Genomic DNA, 21,682 nt, shown 5'->3' with positions numbered 1-21,682 from the left:
TGGGACTGGTGGAATAAAGTTTCGGCACAGACTAGACGGGCCGAATGGCTTGTTTTCTGTGCTGTAGTGTTCTATGGTCTATGCTGTGTGCTGTGACTGACTATAAAACAGTTGATGGACAACACAACTCAATTGTTGCTGAGCCAATTACCACAACCGAAGTGTTACTTCATAGTTATCAATACTGTGAAATATATTATGTTATATTTACATCCGACACCTTTACAGATATCTGAATGCGACACCGTGTTTGCTGCCAGGCAATGAATTTCTCCTCTCTGCTTCCCTCTGCTGGTTTCAATGGCAGACTTCATACCTGTCTTTCACGTTGTGTCATACTGCGCTGTAACTGCGGTATTAGTCAATCTTCTTTTCTAAAGTCAGTGAAGTGGTAGATTCTGGAACAGGAGACACACATGTGGAATACTGGAAACACTAAACCCCAATCAGCTAGAATGGAAAGAGAAATTTTAAAAGGGATGTCAGCGGCCTGTCTGAGAACATTTATGAGAAGAGAAAATTTAAAAGTTTTTCCACATATTTTGTTTCGTCTGGATGCGTGTTTCCAGCATTTCCCCTCTCTTTTTTTTAAACGTCCTTCGGCTTTCGTGGCAGGGAGTGCTATAGAAGCTGCTGAATTTCCAATGGAAGTATCCTGCAATCAGGGTGCGGATTTATTCACTTTACGAACACGAAACGCGGGGGCGCCGTTAGAAAATGTTCCATCCAGTATGGACTCTGAGGAGGTAGTTACCCAGTTTTAGCTTTCACCTGCCACTCTACATTTCGGTCATCAGTAAGAATCCGTATGCAAATCGTACTGATTTTATTGCACTGTGTCTTTCTTTGTCTCCTCCAGATCTGCCCACTCTTTGCACACTTGCACCACTAAACGCAACAATATCATGGAGTGTTAGAGTATCCCCTCCAACTACTCCATTAGCCTCCGCTCAGAATTTTTTTTCAACTTGCTGTTCCCGGTCTCTCTTTCAGCAAACCTGCTCGCGATTGTGATCCTCTCCTGGAGAAAGTGCGGTCTATCCAAATGCATTAATCGCTACCTGGTTGGAATGGCCGCGGCCGATCTCCTGATCGTTATCTCCTATCCGCTGCTGACGTGGACTGCTTGGATTTACTTCCGTCGGTCTTTCCTTTTCATCACTCCCGCGTGCAGACTCGGTGCATGGTTAATTTCTGCGAGCACGGTGACCTCTGTCTGGCTGACTGTCGCTTTCACCGTCGATAGGTTTGTGGCTATTTGCTGTGAGAAGCTGAAAACAAAATATTGCACCGAGAGAACGGCGGCTGTGGTTATCGGGACAGTGAGTGTGCTGGCCTGTCTGGAATGTGTCCCCTGGGGCTTTGTATACGAGCTTTTGGTAATGATTGATGGAGTTCCCTGGTATTGCATTTACACACGAAACTACAAAAGATCTCCCTCATGGGCGGCATTTGCAATGTTTCACCGCATTTTAACCCCTTGTGTTCCATTCTTGCTGATATTGCTGTTCAATATTCGAACCGTTAGGAAGATTCTTGCAGCCAGCCGAGCCCGCCGGGGGCTCCGGGGACGAAGGAATGGAGAGAATGACAAGGACCGGGAGATGGAGAACCGACGCAAATCCATCGTTTTGCTCTTCAGCATAACTGGTAGTTTCATACTGTGCTGGATAACACGGCAGGTATCTTATATCTATCAACGGATTTCAATGACTTTTGTTTACTATTCTGTGACAGATACCCGTTACATCACCGAAGAGTTATCGGGAATGCTGCAGATTCTCAATTCCTGCACCAACACTTTTATATACGCCCTGACCCAGAGGAAATTCCGAGAGGAGCTCAGGAATATGCTGAAATACCCATTGAATGGGATTTTGAAACTCGTTAAACGTTAGAAATAAATGTTGCTAAGTATTATAATCAAGCTTTCTTCATAATCCCTATTCTGTACAGCAACCTTCTGGCAAATTACAACAACGTGATGCACAGAGAGATGAAACTACAACACAAGAAAATCCGCAGATGCTCTCCACCTGCAGGTTCTCCTCTACCATCAGGAACTATCTTCAAATGGCATATTTTAATCCTTTTAAAGTGAAGACAAAGTACCTTTATTTTACTTGTAGCTGTTGCGAGAGAGAAGGAGATGGGGTGGGAGGGGGAGAGATGTTGTGTACAGCAGAGATAGATGGAGTCATTGGAGTCAATATCGGTTTTGGAAGCTGAAATTGGACTGGGTCTTGGAGGAACATCAGGGGCCAGCAAGCAATCACACAGTGAATCAAGAGAATGAATAGTGACCAGGAAATATATTCACTGAGGAGAATTAATGGGACTGAAAACAACAGAATACTGGCAAGAGCACAGGACCACTCAGTGACAAAGAAGGGAGATTGTGTCTGGAGCTGGAGTTAGCATGTGAGGGACAAGATCATTACGTTGCATTCACTGGTGTTCATTAAGGGGAAGGGCATGGAGTAAAGCGAGATCAAGAAGTGTGTAAAGTAATATTCTCAGTGTTGCTATCAAGGGGGAAGTTGCTTTGGGCCAAAGAACATAAGGTGTAAATTGTCATCATGATCAACACACACACACACACACACACACACACACACACACACACGCGGTGAGGAGAGGTAACTGTTCCTGTGCTGTACCCTGCTGTTTACTCATCAATGATTTGATGCCCAGTGGGCCAAGATCCAAGGAGCAAGTGATGAAACTCGTATTTCTATGCTGACTCTGATATCATCCGGGACTCACTGCATTTAGGGGTGATACGAAAGAGAAAATGGAGAGATCCCACATTGGAATTAATCTGCTGAGCTACGGGGAACGGGACAATGAGAATGTTGTAAAAGGACAGTTTGCGTAATAAGGACACACTTGTGTAAAACACTGGCATTGTTTCCAAGCGCACTGAACAGCCATTGCAAAGCATCGACCGGTAAGGACACAGACCAGTGTAAGACTCTAATACAAGGACAGAGAATGATCAACACATAACTCTGATGAACCAGAGTCGGATAATCCCTGTCTTTTTTTTACTGTAATAAACATCGTCTGCACTATACTGTAAGGGCACAGCCCTTTATAACATCAAGCGCATACTGAAAGGACACAGATCTTTATAACGGCTGACCAGACGAAGGACAGAGATCATTGCAATAGTCGGCAGCATACTCTAAGGACAATCGATGTTTACAACAGCTGAGTTCGTTCTGCAAGGCCACTGATCCTTCGAACAGCCGGCACCGTACTGTAGGGATACAGACCAGTACTGCAGAGCGTACCACAACAGCAAGTGCAATCAGCTTCACAGCAGTTATCACCGTGGTTTCAGGACGCAGGTTCTTACAACTGTTGGCAGTATGATGTAATGAGACACGTCTTTACAAGCGTTGGGCATACAAATACCTGAGATAAAACTGCGTACGAGCATACGAGCCTGTAGAACAACAGTCAGCAGTTGACTAGAGGGACAATGACCTTTACAATATCTATACCTTCACTACCAGGACACAGACTTATAAAACTTCAAACACTGTGCAGTGAGCACACAGCCCTGTACACACCCAGTACTGAACTCCACCGGGAAACACTAGTACAATCGCAGAACGGTAGGGACAGAGACCTGGGCACTGCCAACACTGGACTGCAATTCATCGGCACTGTCAATCACCTCCCTCCCAATGGGCACCTTTCAACGTGTAACGGAGAGTTGATAAAGGGGAGCATTGAGATGTTGCGTGCTTCAATCACTAACGTTTTTTGAAGCTGCAACTGGAGGGACATGCACAGAAATGTAGGCAGGTTATTAAAGTCGTAAGATCAACAGAGTAGTGTGTGAATGATATCCCCGATATTGACTGGGATTCTTAGCGTAGAGGCTCAGAGGAGAACCCTAACCTGGAAAGACTTAGCAATATTTACAGTCTGTACAAGTCATAATCAGAGTCATACTTTATTGATCCCGGGGGAAATTGGTTTTCGTTACAATTGCACCATAAATAATAAATAGTAATAAAACCATAAATAGTTAAATAGTAATATGTAAATTATGATAGGAAATAAGTCCAGGACCAGCCTATTGGCTCAGGGTGTCTGACCCTCCAGGAGAGGAGTTGTAAAGTTTGATGGCCACAGGCAGGAATGACTTCCTATGACACTCTGTGCTGCATCTCGGTGGAATGAGTCTCTAGCTGAATGTACTCCTGTGCCCAACCAGTACATTATATAGTGGATGGGAGACATTGTCCAAGATAGCATGCAACTTGGACAGCATCCTCTTTTCAGACACCACCGTCAGAGAGTCCAGTTCCATTCCCACAACATCACTGGCCTTAGGAATGAGTTTGTTTATTCTGTTGGTGTCAGTTTGTGCAGATTTAGAATGTCGTCTGAACCAGACAGATTTTTAGAGTGGTATAGTGGAGAGTACCCTGATTGGTTGCATCATTGTCTGGTTTTAGAAACACAAAGTTCCTTAAGCAGAATAAACAATGAAAAGTTGTGGATGCAAACAGCCCATCAGATGTGTATCTCTACCCACCGCTGAAAACATCGACAAGGAGTGAAATCACCGGAAAGCAGCATTCATCATCAGGGACGCCTGTCACCCAGGTGATGCTCACTTCTCCATGCTGCTGTCCGGAAGGAGTGACTGGAGCGTCAGGTCCCATAGCAACAGGTTCAGCAATACTTCTACTCGTAAATGATCAGGATCCTCCAGTACAGGGGATAACTTAACTTACCCCAACAATCAACTCACATGAGAGGACTCCACAACTCATGTTCATGATAGTTACTCAATTAATAATTAATTAAAATCAATAATTTTAGTGTGCTTAGTCCATTGATAGATTATCTCCTCCACCTCCTACACAACTCGAGTCGAGTCTGCAATCAAAAGCTTAATCGTTGGCAACTCAGCAAGAAGCTGGTCCCATAAATATCGACCGTCGGAACTTAAAGCTACCCCTTCATTACTCTGTTTCCTGCTGGATGAGGCAATTCTCGCCCTCCTATCTCAAAAATGTTCTCAATTACAATATTGTAACTTTCTGAAGGACACTCTTTACTGTTTTTACTGTGGCTATAATATGCCTGTCCCACGAAAGCACATTGTAAGAAGTACTCATTAGTTATCGGCAGAGTAGACAATGAAAAACTCTCATAAGCACTGAAAGCGCAATCCATGTATCTATGTTTTCTTATCTCTTCCGGACAAGCTAATCGTTTTACCCATTTTATGACATCTGGATGAATCTATTCCGTACACATTTGTTAAAAATCCACAAGTTTCACGCTACAACGTGGAACTCCTCACATTTACGAAAGTGTTACTACCAGTCGAAGCTTTGATTATTGCACCTCACACGACCGCTCACGTACACTGCAGACAATCAATTGGCATAAACACTGGATGCAGTGTAAACACAATATTTGCGATTTCAGTGCAGCTACTACCGGACTAAAAGCAGAGAAGCTCGAACATCACACTGTTGAACAGAAGCAGCTGGGAGAACTCTGTCTGATCCGTTGAATTCCAGTATCGCTGAATTCCAGCATCGGTTGTTTTTTAGATCCAGATCCCCAAATCCACATTCCCGGTGTTCATTACATTCCTAAAATGTGGAAGACTGGGAAAAGACATGTAGCAGTGGAATCCAGCGACAGAAACAATCACAACATTGGAATTCAACTTCAGTTCCCACCTACAGAGGCTGAAACGGCGGCTTACCGGGAATTCCAACGGCTGAAATAAAAGGATAGTAAACTTCCCCTATTCTCAAGATGACTGGATACCCCATTTCAGTGAGAACCTGACCTGTCGCTCCTGAATTCACAGCTCCAGCAGAAACTCTGCGCTGATGTATTCAAGACGTTCCTGATTTATACAAAGGATCAGTCTCCAGAGATACCTCTGACTAACTTCATTAGTTAAAATTACTTGAACAAACACTTTAAATCAACACCATTGACTCTGATGTAAATATTGGGCAGTTTGAAGAGAAATATATCAAAATTCTTGGGTGTTACGTCAGCTGTGACTCATTCGGTGGAAATAATGTCGATGTCTGAGTTTTCTCTCAGAGCAGCCAATTTACAGCGCTCATGCTTTTGTTCATCAGCAAACAGATTTCTCCGACACTGTGCTTCTGTCCCTTCGATTTCCCATTTTCAACTGTCCTATTGTGCTTCAATTCCCTCCTGCTCCTACCCCACCCCACACACACACACAGACACACACACACACAGACACAGACACACACACACACACACACACACACACACACACACACACACACACACACACCCATACACACACAGACACACACACACACACACACACACACACACACAGACACACACACACACAGGGATACCGACAGCTCATCAGTTCCACTGTCTCGGACAGAAGTCATTCAGTTTCACACTGAGCAAAAGCCAATTACATATTCCACTGTTACACTGAACCACACACGTTCATTATTTTCATTGCATTCTGTACCACTGTGTCGTTCAGGTAGAGAGACTGAACCAGATCCCACATCCCCACAAACTAATCCATCCACCTGCATGTTGTCTATATCCCTTCGTTCCCTGTGTGTTTCTTTGCCGGTCTAAGAGCCTCATGAACGCCACTGTTTCACCCACCTCCAGCACCACCCCAGAAATGCATTTCAGACACACATAACTCTTTGTTTGCTTTCTTTTAACGACGTGTGCTTTGAACGTTTTCCCCTCTCACCGAACTGCATGCCTCCTGGTATTCGGTATTTTGATGCTGTGAGAATGATACCTGCTTCCTACTCTATTTACGAATGGTATAAACATTTCTGTCTCCGTTTCTCTTCTGGCACTCTGCGAAGAACAATACAAAATTCTCCTTCCTATAATGGGGCGACCGAAACTAAATGCAATATTACAGATGTAACCTGACCAATGTTTTATAATGCTGCAGCATTGCTTCCTGACTCTTGAACTGAAACCCTTTATTAAAAAGGCAAAAATGTCACACACCTGGGGAATGAAGGAGAGTGACATATCGGTGTTATGCTGCAGAACTGGAAATGAGGAAAGAGAAAAAATAACGAGGGGCATGGAGATGGCAGATGAACCAAGTGAATATTTTGCACAAGACTTCACTGTGGAAAGCCGGATGTTAAAGGCTGTGAGGGAACAGACGTGAGTGCAGTGACTATAACAAGGAGAGTGTGCAGTAAAAGCTGAAAGACCTGAGGGTGCATATGTCAGCCGGACCAGATACTTTATACTTTATACTTCATTGTCGCCAAACTAATGATACCGGAACATACAATCATCACAGCGACATCTGATTCTGCGCTTCCCGCTCCCTGGAGTACAAATCGATAGTAAATATTAAAAATTTAAATTATAAACCATAAATAGAAAATAGAAAATGGAAAGTAAGGTAGTGCAAAAAAAAAGAAAAAAAAAACAAGAGGCAGGTCCGGATATTTGGAGGGTACGGCCCAGATCCGGGTCAGGATCCGTTCAGCAGTCTTATCACAGTTGAAAAGAAGCTGTTCCCAAATCGGGCCGGACGAGTCTTCAAGCTCCTGAGCCTTCTCCCGGACGGAAGAGCGACGAAAAGTGTGTTGGCTGGGTGGATCGTGTCCTTGATTATCCTGACAGCACTGCTCTAACAACGCACAGTGTAAAGTGAGTACAAGGACGGAAGATTGGTTTGTGTGATGTACTGCGCTGTGTTCACGATCTTCTGCAGCTTCTTTCGCTCTTGGACAAGACAACTTCCATACCAGGTTGTGATGCACCCTAGAAGAATACTTTCTGCGATCATCAAAAAAATTAGTGAAGATTTTAGGGGACAGGCCAAATTTCTTTATTTTTTTTCAGGAAGTAATGGCGCTGGTGGGGCTCCTTGCCAGTGGACTCTGCTTGTTTGGACCAAGTCAGGTCACTTGTGATATTGACCCCGAGGAACTTAAAGCTTTTGACCTGTTCCACTTGCGCACCACCAATGTAAATGGGGTCGTGCGGTCCACTGCTCTTTCTGAAGTCAACAACCAATTCCTTCGTCTTTCTGACGTTGTGGGATAGGTTATTGTCTCCACACCATGCCACCAGATTCTTCATTTCCTCTCTGTACTCAAACTCATCATTACCCGAGATACGGCCTATAATTGTTCTCTGATCAGCAAACTTATATATTGAGTTCGATGGAAACCTGGCGACACAATCATGGGTGTACAGTGAGTACAGCAGGGGTCTGAGTACACAGCCTTGTGGGGCACCGGTGCTCGGAATGATTGTAGAGGAGAGCTTGTGCCCTAGTTTTACCGCCTGGGTTCTGTCTGTGAGGAAGTTGAACATCCAGCTGCAGATCTGAGTGCTAAGGCCCTGGTTCCGGAGCTTAGGAATCAGATAATTTGGAATGATTGGATTAAAGGCAGAGCTGTAGTCAATGATAAGGCGCCTTACATATGCGTCTTTATTCTAGGGAGGAATGTAGAGCCAGAGAGATGGCATCTGCCGTTGACCTGTTGCTCCGGTAGGCGAATTGCAAAGCGTCGTGGTTGACTGGTAGGCTGTGGTTGATCTGTGCCAAAACCAATCGCTCGATGCACTTCATAGCAATTGATGTCAGAGCCACACTAAGGTTCTGAAGCAAGTAGCGCTCAAGATTGTGTAGGCATTCGTAATGATCTTTCAAACATTAATCAGGCAGAGGACTGAAAATTGCAAATGTCTCTCTACTCTTTAAGAAAGCAGGAAGACAGCAGAAAATAAATTATAGATCAATTAGCCTGACAACAGTGATTGCCAAGGTTTTGGAGTCAATTGTCAACGAAGAGGTTGTGAAGCACCTGGACACACAGTACAAGACAGGACAAAGTCGGCATGGTTTCCTAAAGGGAAAATCCTATCTGACGAACCTGTTGGGACTTCTTGAGGAAATTAAACATTCGATACTAAAGGGGACATGGACGTGGATACTTAGACATTCAGAGGGCCTTTGACAAGGTGCCACACATGAGGCTGCTTACCAAGTTAAGGCGCCATGGTATTACAGGAAAGGACAAGGTGGGTGATCTTAAAGGGAGACTCACCTACTGCAAGGAGATGCAGAACTGCTGTGTATTCTGTTTCACCGACACCTGGCTCTCCCCTGCCACCCCCGACTGTGCCATCCGACCGGAAGGATTTTCGATCCATCGGATGGACCACGCGGCGTCTTCGGGCAAGACGAGGGGAGGTGGTGTCTGCCTACTGATCAACACTGCGTGGTGCTCGGACACAGTGGCACTGACAAGCTCCTGAAGCCCGGACCTGGAACACCTGTCGGTGAAGTGTCGTCCCTACTATCTGCCACGGGAATTCACCTCTGTCATACTGACAACGGTCTACGTTTCCCCCAGGCGGACGTGAAGTGTGCTCTGAACATACTGTATGCCAACATCAGTGAACTTGAGTCCAGGTATCCGGAAGCCTTGCTCATTACAGCCGGCGACTTTAACCAGGCCAACCTCAGAAAGGCGCTGCCAAAGTTACACCAACATGTCTCCTGCCCCACTAGAGGCCCGAATATACTTGACCACTGCTACACAGCAGTCAAGGATGCCTACCGTTCCGTCCCACGACCTCACTTCGGAAAATCGGACCATCAGGCCGTACTCCTCCTCCTGGCTTACAAACAGAAACTGAAGCGGGAGGAAACGGTGTCAAAAGTAGTGTCGCGTTGGACGGAGGAAACAGATGAGGTCCTCCGTGACTGCTTTGAATCGGTGGACTGGTTATTATTCAAGGACTCGGCAGCTAACCTCGATGAGTATACCTCAGCTGTCACGGACTTTATTTGGAAATGCACGGAGGACTGTGTGTCTCGCAAGACGATCCGGGTATTCCCTAACCGGAACCCTTGGATGAATTATGAGCTCAAGTCCCTTTTAAAGGCCAGAGCTGCTGCTTTTAGGTCCGGGGATACCAGTCACTACACGGAATCCAGGCGTAAACTCCCGAAAGCCATTAAGGGCGCCAAGAGGCAATATCGAGCCAAGTTGGAAGCCCAGGATAACCAAAGGGATGCAGGGTCTAAATGAGATCACTGGGCGCAAAGAAAAGGTTGGGAATATCAATAACTGTGGCGCTTCTCTTCCTGACGAACTTAACGTATTCTACGCAAGATTCGAACAGAAGAGGAGCGTCCCGCTCCCTCCGGATGATCCGGACTTGGTGGCATCGAGATTCATCGTCGCCGAGGAGGACGATAAAAGGGCCTTCATGAAGATAAATCCAAGGAAGGCGACGAGCCCAGATGGCGTCCCAGGACGGGTTCTCCGGGGCTGTGCAAGCGAGCTAGCTGGAGTGTTTGCTGACATCTTCAACTGCTCCTTGCTTCAGTCTAAGATCCCCTCGTGTTTTAAGAAGGTAACGATAATCCCAGTGCCGAAGAAGAGCAAGGTGGCATGCCTGAATGACTATCGACCTGTGGCTCTGACATCAGTTGCTATGAAGTGCTTAGAGAGATTGGTTATGGCACACGTCAACCACAGCCTACCAGCCAACCTCGACGCTTTGCAATTCGCCTACCGGAGCAACAGGTCTACGTCAGATGCCATCTCTCTGGCCCTACATTCCTCCTTAGGACACCTGAAGAATAAAGACGCATACATAAGGCTCCTTTTCATTGACTACAGCTCTGCCTTTAATACCATCATTCCAAATAAACTGATTCCTACGCTCCGGAACCTGGGCCTTAGCGCTCAGATCTGCAGCTGGATCTTCAACTTCCTCACAGACAGGACCCAGGCTGTAAAAATAGGGGACAAGCTCTCCTCTACAATCACTCTGAGCACCGGTGCCCCACAAGGCTGTGTACTCAGCCCCCTGCTGTACTCATTGTACACCCATGATTGCGTAGCCAAGTTTCCATCAAACTCAATATATAAGTTTGCTGATGATACAACAATTGTAGGCCGTATCTCGGGTAATGATGAGTTTGAGTACAGAGAGGAAATTAAGAACCTGGTGGCATGGTGCGAAGACAATAATCTATCCCTCAACGTCAGCAAGACGAAGGAATTGGTTGTTGACTTTAGAAGGAGTAGCGGACCGCACAACCCAATTTATATCGGTGGTGCGCAAGTGGAACAGTCAAAAGCTTTAAGTTCCTCGGGGTCAATATCACAAATGACCTGACTTGATCCAGCCAAGCAAAGTTCACTGCCAAAAAGACCGACCAGCGCCTTTAATTCCTGAGAAAACTAAAGAAATTTGGCCTGTCCCCTAAAACCCTCAGTAATTTTTATCGATTCACTGTAGAAAGCATTCTTCTACGGTGCATCACAACCTAGTATGGAAGTTGTCCTGTCCAAGACCGAAAGAAGCTGCAGAAGATCATGAGCACGGCTCAGCACATCACACAAACCAATCTTCCGTCCGTGGACTCACCTTACACCTGATGCTGTCGGAGCAGTGCTGCCAGGATAACCAAGGACACGACCCACCCAGCCAATACACTTTTCGTCCCTCTTCCTGCGGGAGAAGGCTCAGGAGCTTGAAGACTCGTCCGGCCCGATTTGGGAACAGCTTCTTTCCAACTGTGTTAAGACTGCTGAACGGATCCTGACCTGGATCTGGGCCGTACCCTCCAAATATCCGGACACACCTCTCGTTTTCTTAGCACTACTTTACTTTCCATTTTTCTAATTTATATTTATGATTTATAATTTAAATTTTTAATGTTTACTAATTTTACTATTTTTAATATTCAATATTTGTAATCCAGGGAATGGGAAGCGCAGAATCAGATATCGCTGTGATGATTATACATTCTGTTATCAATTGTTTGGCGACAATAAAGTATAAACTATAAGTACTATTCATACAGTATCTGTGTATTGCTGGAGGACCATCAGTGATTGTCCGTGATCCCTTCTCCCACCTGGTTCCATATGCTCATTTCTGCCCATCTTGTTCAAACTCTGTCCAGTCTGCTCATCCCACCTTCCTCCACCCCCCCCCCCCACCCCGCTTCAGTGATATACATCAACCTCGGTCCACCCTGCATCCCACCTCCTCAGCAGTCTTTCTTCTAACCTTTGTCTTCATTGTGAACTGTTCTTTTGCACCTTTTGCCTCGCTGATTTATTTCCAAAATCGTTTTTTGGAATGCCTGAGGGTCATCAGGTACCAGTTCTGTTGTACATTGGTGTGGAGGAGCTAGTTTTTAACTGTGACTGGCTGACACACTGTAGAATTTTACTGGCAGCAAAGAGTACTGGGGGAGTTGGTGCTTGGGCTATAATCGTGTGATCTACATTCCAGGCATAATGGACTGTCGGTGTTTTGGCTTTGACTTTGGTTAGTGCTTCTACAGATGGGGCTGGATGGTTGTCCTTCTGCAGTGAAGCAGAAATTTCGAGCAGCTGGACATTGGTTGTGGGGAAATCCCGGATTGCACTACCCAGTGTGAGACGTGGGGACAATGTGTGAGACTCTCAAGGTCGGTGAGTGGCAGATTCAGCTGTGTGACTCTGTGAGGTTGGGTCCTGGGATATCACTGTTTTTGATCCAGGTAAAATGGACCCAGGGATCGAGCTGTTTGGGCTCATGAGGTGTTGAGCGAGTATTTCTGGTCTGGGATCAGATGTTTGTTTCTGGAGTTCCTTTGGAAGCAATGACTGCTAATCTGAGGAGAGGATGAGCTGCTACTCCATTCTCACAGGGAGAGGCTATGAGTAAATAGGCTGTTCTATAGACCCTTGAGTTTGGCGTTCAAACTATGTTTGGAAATCCACCACGTTCACTGTCACTTGTCTGTCACTCCGTGGAAATCAAGCAGAATCTCAAGCTGATGGAGATCTGCACGAAAAAGTGAACATGTTTGAGTCTGTTATGTACTCCTAGGAGGTGGACTGTCACTTTAAGATGCCGAGAGAAATGGTCTGACTTTTGGGACACTTTTGGATTTCTACTGTCTGCAGAATTGCTCGGTTGCTATGGAGAGCAGCTCATGTTATGGTTTCTCTGCAGCGTGTTTGCTTTTTTCAAGGGCACTTACAGACACGGAGAAACAGATGCTCAGAGTCAAGTTGGATTCGGTCAATGAAGGACACCAGTGAGTGAGGTCCTGGTTTAAACTTTCAGTAACCCAAAGGGGTGAGTTGAGATCGATCCGGAGTATTGATAATTGACTCCCACAAGTGCTGCAAATGGAAGTTTGCAGAATAGAGAGGAGAGGAACGTTTGAAACAGAAGAAACCGAGTGACAAAGACGTTACTGTTTGGACTCTCTCTCCAAGTAGCTCGTAAGGGGTGAGTTTGAGTTCAATTCGAATGTGAAGGTGTGACTGTCACGTATTTAATCCACAGGAGTGGGTTCTCTGGTGAGGGGAAACCTGCGACGTGTGTGTTACCCTTGTCTGGGTGTGGTAGTTCACTGAAGAAAGGCACCCCTGTGGAAAATCACTGTTGGAGGTATTTCGTAATTCACGGAAATGGATAAGTGGCTATCACGTTGTGGGTAACCTTGTGGAATCCACCGGTGTGTCGACCCTTGCCTGGGTGGTGGTTCCCTAGAACAGAGTTCCCTTTGTGATAAGCTACTGTTGGTGATAATCCATACGTGGATTCTGTTTGAGTATCCTGTGACCACCACTTTGGGATGACCCGTAGCTGAATTCTGGTGTGGTACCACTTGTGTTGAAAGGATATTCGTTGAAGATCACTGTCGGTGATACTTCGTGTGTGGGGTGGAACAACTTCGGAGATAAAACCTACTCTGCTGTTGTTATCTTGTATTGTTATTGTGGGATCTGTGGAATGTCGACGTAATTGCCTTCTCACAACATTCGCCTTTTGGGTCACAAATATCTCTCATTAATTAACCTGAGCATTGAACTGAACTGTCTTACCTTCCATCGTAAGACTGTACCTTTTACCACCTAAGTTTGAAGAAGTTTGGGTTTTATATTTACACACCTGTATATATGCAGAAACTGTGCTAACCTGTTGGCTTTATCTCGGTTTTATATCACTGTATTGCGTCGTTACTAATAAAAATTAGAGTGTTTTCACAGCAGAACCAGACTCCAGGTGTGTTCCATTCCTGCTGGTTCCTTAAACTCATTACGGGATACGTAAAAAGTTATTATGGCAAAACGTTATTAACCTGAATTGTAAAGTTTATTCCTTTCCCCACAGCTGTTCCTTACCTGCTGAGAGTTTGTGGTAATTCCAGATTCGTTTTTATTACATTCACCCTGCAATGGTTTATATTTCCTGAAATGGACCTCATTTAACCTGGAAATGGAAATAGCTTGTTCTGTGATAGTCGAACAGTAAAGAAAGCACAAATTTTCCCTGTAAATTGTCTTGGTACCAATTTGTTATTCCTGGAACTGTTGCTAACAAGGTTTACAAGAATAATCTCAGGAATGATCGGCATTATGTATGAGGAGCATTTGATGGTTCTGGACCTGTGCTTGATGGAATTCGGAGGGACGGTGGTGTGGTGGAGGGATGTATGATTAAGAAAATCTACTGAAAACTGAAAAGCCTGGACACAGTGGACATGGAGAGGATGTTTCCATTAGACGGAGAGCCTGTGATCTGACAGCACAGTCTCAGAATAAAGGTGCTTCCCTTTAAAACTGAGATAAGAAAATTTTTGGCTAAGAGATATCTGATCGGCGGAATTTGTTGCCATTTGGGTATATTTGTGACAGAGATTAATATATTCATGATTGCTAAGTAGCTTTAGGGTTACAGGAGGAAGGCAGGAATATGGTGTTGGAATAAAACTCAGCCATGGTTGAGTGGTGGGGCAGACCAGATGGATCGAAACACCTAATTCTGTTCCTGTGTCTTATGTCTTACCATGACTGAATGATGGCTCCTTCTTATCCCATATCGTTTTGTGACGTGTGAGGGACAATAAAAGATTGCTCACTGAGATCATTATATTTGCCTTCAACGTTTAAATTTCAGTGAGTTTTGTTCTTAGCAACATTAAGCAGAAATGTTTGGTTCTCCTTTCTATTGTTAATGTGCTTGGTTATCTTTCATGTTAAAGTTAGACCTGCGGTGAGAGATTTATTGGAAGAAAAACCCCAACTGGAAGCAAAGCACAACTGAAGACGAGAGAACAGCAATAAGTGAACCAGCCCGAGGATTGAGAGCCTCAACTAGAGAGAACCCATCTGACTTGGAAATTCCAGTGATTCAGTCAGGAGAAAGTTTGGTGAGTCTCATTTACTCAAACACTGGTCCTGTAGACATTACATACCTGTACAAAGGAAGGTAGGAATGTCCCCAAAAGAAGCAGCTATACCTCTGGCAGATCAAGTTGCAATCACTCCAGGTCTGGTAATGTGCTTCCAGCAGCTCAGCCCTTTAAAACCACTCCCATTCTGTGGAAGTCGAATCCAAATAATGTCACTCAGAGACCGTATAAGTACAAACTCTTTATTCGAAGCACCCAGGACTTACTCAGTTAGTCACTCAAACAGGAACAGTCTATGATTGTTCCCGCCCAATCCACTAAATGACGAAAAATTCCCCTTACACCTCAGATATATCTGTCCAGATAACACCCCCCCCGCCCCCCGCCACAGCAAGACAGGCTGGAGCCAAAGTAATTTACTACATGACAGACCCTAAAGACAAATTACAAAATATTCATCATGGCTTAAACACAGAGAACAGACTGAAGCTGTCCTATCTCTACTCAGGAGTGCACATGGAGATAAGCATCCTGAAACCCTAGCTAGCGACCCTCAAGAAGAAATATGGCTCAGCATGGCTTTGCACATCTATTGATCCTCAGCAGTTTCATTCAGAAGAACAGGCTGCTATTGTTTAACGAAGTGTTAACCCTTTTACATACTTTATCATTCCCTCATTTTGATCATTACATGATCAACAAAGCAGTAACTTATTTACAGAAAAAAGCAACCGAGTACAGCATTGGTTTATCAGTGGTTAAAAACAGCGTACAACAGTAATGATAACAATGATATGTACAACTATTAGGCCATAATGCAATATCTCGCCCCACATATTACCGAACAGGCCTTCGAAGACCACCATTTCGACCCTTCGGTGAACCCGTGTAAATCCTGCTCTACTTTCTTGATGTTGTCAGTCTCCTTGGCAGTGTGCTCGGAGAGGGATGTAATGTTAGTAGAGTCATCAGGGATATAGATGCAGCATTCTGTGTCAATAATAGCACAGGTTCCCCCTTTTCTCAGTCAGGATAAAATCTAAAGCCTTACGATTCTGTGGGACTGTTTGCCGGATTGCAATCATTTCAGTGGATATTTCTGTTACTTGGGCCTGTGTTTCTGTCAGGGCCCCTGCAGTATTGTGGCCAGCTCCTCAAGTGTTGTAGCCAAATTGATTATCTCTCGAGAATTCCTGGCTACTCCATCGGAGAGAAAAGTGATCATCCAAAATCGCTCAGTCTCAGCTTCTCCGCTGCTGGGCACCTGCAAGTATGGCCAGGATGCATGTTTCCCAGTACAGGAAGTTCTGTTTGGTGGGGGCCTGAGATACCATCCCTCAAAACACTGACAGCCACAGTCATCTCTGACTGGACCACAGTTCCTCACCTCACTTCCCCGGGTGTTATTTGAGAAAGCCCAGGCTGAGAGTTCCTCACTCTGGTTGAGTGGGATTACTGACATTGGAATCATAGTTTTACCATGCTGGGGAATTTCACCACAAACCCAGCAGGCCCCTAGTTCTATCTGTTTGGCGTAGGTGTGACAGAGAGACAGAAAGGTGTTAACATGGGGGCCCCCGGATTCTGGGGTGAGCCCTCTCAAAGACATAAACACGTACACCAATACATTTTCCTTTAGTCCGAGAGAGTCCATCCACAATGTTCCTTCAGTAACACGTTTGTTGTCTGTTTGATGTATTCACCGAGATTCCCCCTTCAGTTTCACAGCCGTGGGAGTGGTCAGTAACACCTGATATGGTCCTCTCCACCGAGGTCCGAGTTTCCCTCGATCCCAGTTCTTGATCAGGACAAAATTCTCAGGTTCTATGGTAGGATAGTCACCCCTCTCTGCGGGGTAGTTCTCTTCCTTGTAAGCCTGTCGTACCTGTGAATGTAATGCTTGGAGTATTTTGGTTAGTTGGCATATATATTTCCCCATCTCTTCCCCTAGTGTATGTATATCCAATTCTGCTGGTAGACTTTCCGGGAACAAGGGTACACAAGGTCTTGGTCCTCAGAGTGTCCTCATGGGCCGTCCATGAAAGATTTCAGCTGGTGACAACCCTGTTTTCCCCGGTGGGGTAACCCTCATGTGGAATAGGACTAGTGGGGCCTTCAACCAAGTGAGTCCAGTCTCCACCGTTAGAGTGCTGGTTTTTCTTTTCTATCTGGGGCCTGATTCATGATCATTATCATTTCCTGAGGCTTCCAGGGTGCATACACAGAAATCACTGAGGGCTCTCCCCCCTCCTGCTCGTGGATTGGGCAGCATTCGGTTGGGCAATAGTCTTTGTGGAACCATTAACTCTGGGGTTTTATTGGATTCTTCCCTCCCTGTCTTGGAATAATCCTCCGTATTTCCTTTCTGGATCTCAGGGCACATAGAGCCTCCCCTTCCCTGCTGCTGCTGTTTCACCCGAGCAGCCACCATATCTGAGTACCCCGAGGATTGGGGTTCACGGGCACTGGGTGCACTTGGCCCCTGGTAAGGTGGGGGTGTATGATGGGTGCCCACTCCTCATCACAGTGACTGCCCTCAAACAGGGTCAGTATGCCAGACATGGGTTCGGGATCCCTTGTTTCCCTATCAGTTCGAACTTTAGACTGACGTTCCTGCCCTTCTCTCCTATCATGGCCAGCCTTGGTTTGCTTACATTGTTTTTCCTGCTCTCGTTTCCGGTGCCATCCACCCATTTACACTCCGCTTTTTAGTGTCTCCCAACCTTTGGCGTTCCTTCTGCAGTACATACCTCTATCCCTTTGTCACATGCATTATTCCTCCAACTTGCTAATAATATACTGTTCCTCTTTACATCTGCCTTTTCCTTCCATTCCCTTTTTAACAATTTCCACTTCTTTCCACAGTTCTTTTTCCATATCGAATTTACTGCTTGTTCTCATGAGATAATATCCCACCACAGTCTGCTTGGCACTCCCGATATTGGGATCCTGTTCTTGACTCCAAATGTTAAAGTCGAATCTGAATAAAACTCGGGAGACCAGATCATCACCACAGTTTATTGCACGTTCTCCTGCAGGAGTTTGAGACCCAGTTGTCAAAGGGAAGGCACGTAAGCTCTGTCACCAACTGACAAGTGGAATGACTTAGTCAGGTTACAGCCATGTATTTATACATAGTAGCCCCATACATTACTATTCGAAGATGTTATTTAAACTGGTACGCCCACAAAGTCTGTTGGTGCGAAACTTAATTAACTAGATAAGAGCGTTCGCTAAATCAAGGTTTTAATTACAGATAGATGTACTGTCCAGTCTGTATCAGTCATTCCCTTTGCAAGGCCCTGATTTACTTACAGACAAATGTTCATTCCTGTTTTTATCGGCGAGTCCTCCTCCCTTTACTCAAACGAGCGTACAATACATAATGCTATCATCTAATGAGAATACAATGTATAATGTTATCAGCTCTCAGTCTGTCTCTCTGCAAGCTGCAGAGAACTGGTAATGAGCATGTCTTAGCTAACCGCTGAAGACAGAGTTTACTTCAGTTCAAACATTCCAATTCAGTCCCTAATATTCTTTTACCCAGAGGTTACATAGATTCAAAATGATTTTTTTATATATATCCTCAATTCCTCAGGAGGATTCAGGGGAAATATTTATGTCCAATATAGAAACTGCTGTTACCTGTGTGTATTGTGGCGATGCAAAAGTTTCTGGAGAATCTACAAGTGGGAAGAAGTGGAGTGATATTTGGAAATCTGACTATTTGAAGCTTAACTTAGCAGGCAAACTTCATACGGACAGTGTGCAAAAGCTCTGGTGAGAAGATCATTCATTACCCGTTTCAGGCCTGCTACATAGGTTGTGTGAGAGTGCAGATTAACTCCATCGAACCCAGAGGAGATCAAAGTTCTTTTCGACAGTGATTTGCCAGCTGTTAAAATGAATACCACCTTATATAAAATTCACTGTGCACATTATGTCACGGCGTAAAAAATACACAGTACAAGATATATGTCCACACTGGTCATTACAAATTAAAGGGGACATTGGTGGGAAGGTGGGGAGACTCCAGTGTCCCTGATGCCCTCACCTACAAGATATGCATCCAGCTGCAGCTTGTAACCCTGTACTTTAAGGAGTTAGAACTTGAAATGGATGAATTCCAGATCATCCAGGAGTTGGAGGGGGTGATAGATATGACATGAAGAGAGGTGAGTTACACCCAAGGTGCAGGACACAGGAAACTAGGTGAGAGTCAGGAAGGGGAATGAGTTTAAACAGCCATCGCAGAGTACTCTTGTTGCTATCCCGCAAAACATCAGGTGAAACACTTTAGAAACTGTTGGAGGGGATTACTGACAGAGGAAAGTCAAAGGGGTGAAATGGGATTTGTTAGTTAGCGGAACAGAACAAGAGGAGACTAATATCCCAGTGGTAAGGTTTGCTGGTGCTAGTGTGGGGGGAGGGGTGGTGATGTGGTTAAAATAAGTTCTTTGGGGAATGGGAGCCAGAATGACAGAACAGATAATGGACAGGGTGAATTGAATTGACTTTATTACAGACATCCTTCATATACACGAGGAGTAGAAATCTTCACGTTACGACTCCATCTAAATGAGCAATGTGGAACTTACATTAATTTATAATAGATAGTTTGTACAAAGAGCAGTGAATATAACATAGAAATCAATTAAACAGTCTGATGTCCTGGTGGAAGATGATGTCCCGAAGCCTGTTTGTCCTTTTGCTGTGGTACCGTTTCCCGGATGGTAGCAGTAGGAACAGTTTGTGGTTGTGGTGATTCAGGTCTCCAATGATCCCTCCGGCACGTTTTTACATACCTGTCTCTGAAAATGTCCTGAATAGTGGGATGTTCATATCTGCAGATGCGCTGGGCTGTCTGCACCACTCTCTGCAGGTTCCTGTGATTATGGGAAGTACAGTTTCCATACCAGGCAGTAATGCAGTCAGTCAGGATGCTCTCAATTGTGTCCCTGTAGGAAGTTCTTAGGATTTGGGACCCCATCCCAAACTTCTTCAATCATCTGAGGTGAAAGAGGTGCTGCTGTGCTCCTTTCACAGCACAGACGGTATGCACAGACCATGTGAGATCCTTGGTGATGTTTATGCTGAGGAACTTAAAGCTGTTCACCCTCTCAACTTCAGATCCCTCGATGCCAATAGGGGTTAGACTGTCTCCATTCCTCCTGTCGTCCACAATCAGCTCCTTTGTTTTTGTGACAATGAGGGAGGGGTTGGTTTCTTGACACCAGTCAGATGTTGTTCAGACCTCAGACAGAGTCAGCAATCGAATGGCTGAGCATGGTGCGATGAATGTGCTGAGCTGAGTATATCACAATGCAAGAAGCATCGTAGGAAAGCCAGATGAGCCCAGGGCATGGAATTATGATATTGTAGCCATTATTGGGACTTGGTTGCACCCAACAGTCTGAGAGATTTAGAGGAACAAATTTGTAGAGAGATTGCAGACCATGCCAAGAAGCAAAGCCTGATTCAGTAACTGATTTTGACTTTCCATATATTGACTGGGACTCCATACTGTAAAAGGACTAGATGGGGTAGAGTTTGTCAAATGTGCCCTTAAACAGTACGTAGAAGTCCTGACGTAAAAGTGTCCAATAATCTGTTAGGAAATGATCCAGGGCTGGTGACAGAAATTAGTGATCATAATGCCATGAAATTCAAAGTAAATTTGGAAAAAGAGAGGTCTGGACCACGGGTTGAGATTCTAAATTGGAGAAAGGTCAATTTTGATGGTATTAGAAAGGATCTGACAAATGTGCTTTGGGACAGGCTGTTTTCTGGCAAAGGAGTACTTGGTAAGTGGGAGGCCTTCAGAAGTGAAGTTTCGAGGGTGTAGAGTTTGTATGTGCCTGTCAAAATAAAAGTGGAAAGGTAACTGATGCAGGGAACCTTGGTTTTCCAGAAATATTGAGGACCTGGGTACTTTGTTCCTCTAAATACCTCAGAATTTTGAGTGCTACCAAGACTCATTAATGACTACAATATCATAATTCCACCCCCTGAGCTCAACTGACTTTGTTTTAGTCGTCTTCTGTTGGTTTCTAACAGCTTCCCAATAGTTTTTGCTCATTATTTTCCCTCTCTTTGGCTTTTATATTGGATTTGGCTTCTCATTTCAGCCACGGTTGTGTCCTCCTGCCTATCCAATGCTTCCACTTCTTTGGGATGTATCGATCACTCAGCTTCTGAATTGCTCCCAGAAACTCCAGCCATTGCTGCTCCATTGTCACTCCTACCTTTTCTCTTCCAAACAAGTCTGGCAGGCTTTTCTGTCATAGAAACATGGAGAAGTTCAGTACGGAAACAGGCTATTTGGCCCATCTAGTCAATGCCGAAAAAGCATTTAAGCTGTTTAATGCAACGACCTGCACCGGGACCATTGCCCTCCGTACCCCCACCATCCAGGATCCCATCCAACCTTCTTTTAAATTTTTCAACTGAGCTCACATTCAC

General features: G+C 44.9%; 1 protein-coding gene and 1 pseudogene across 1 annotated transcript in view; one reads left to right on the top strand and one right to left on the bottom strand.

Annotated features, from left to right (window-relative positions):
• Positions 1 to 21,682, bottom strand: part of LOC140207084 (uncharacterized) — a 216,073-nt pseudogene that overhangs the window by 84,334 nt on the left and 110,057 nt on the right.
• The window catches only part of LOC140207411 (uncharacterized), a 49,519-nt gene continuing 34,945 nt past the window's right edge, over positions 7,109 to 21,682 (top strand). The window contains exon 1 of the mRNA XM_072275940.1: positions 7,109 to 7,194. Within this exon, the coding sequence (XP_072132041.1) occupies positions 7,109 to 7,194 (86 nt within the window). The remainder of the gene's footprint in view (positions 7,195 to 21,682) is intronic.

This window comes from Mobula birostris, chromosome 13, assembly GCF_030028105.1.
Source record: "Mobula birostris isolate sMobBir1 chromosome 13, sMobBir1.hap1, whole genome shotgun sequence".
Taxonomy (NCBI): domain Eukaryota; kingdom Metazoa; phylum Chordata; class Chondrichthyes; order Myliobatiformes; family Myliobatidae; genus Mobula; species Mobula birostris.
This window is presented reverse-complemented; position numbering and strand designations above follow the sequence as displayed.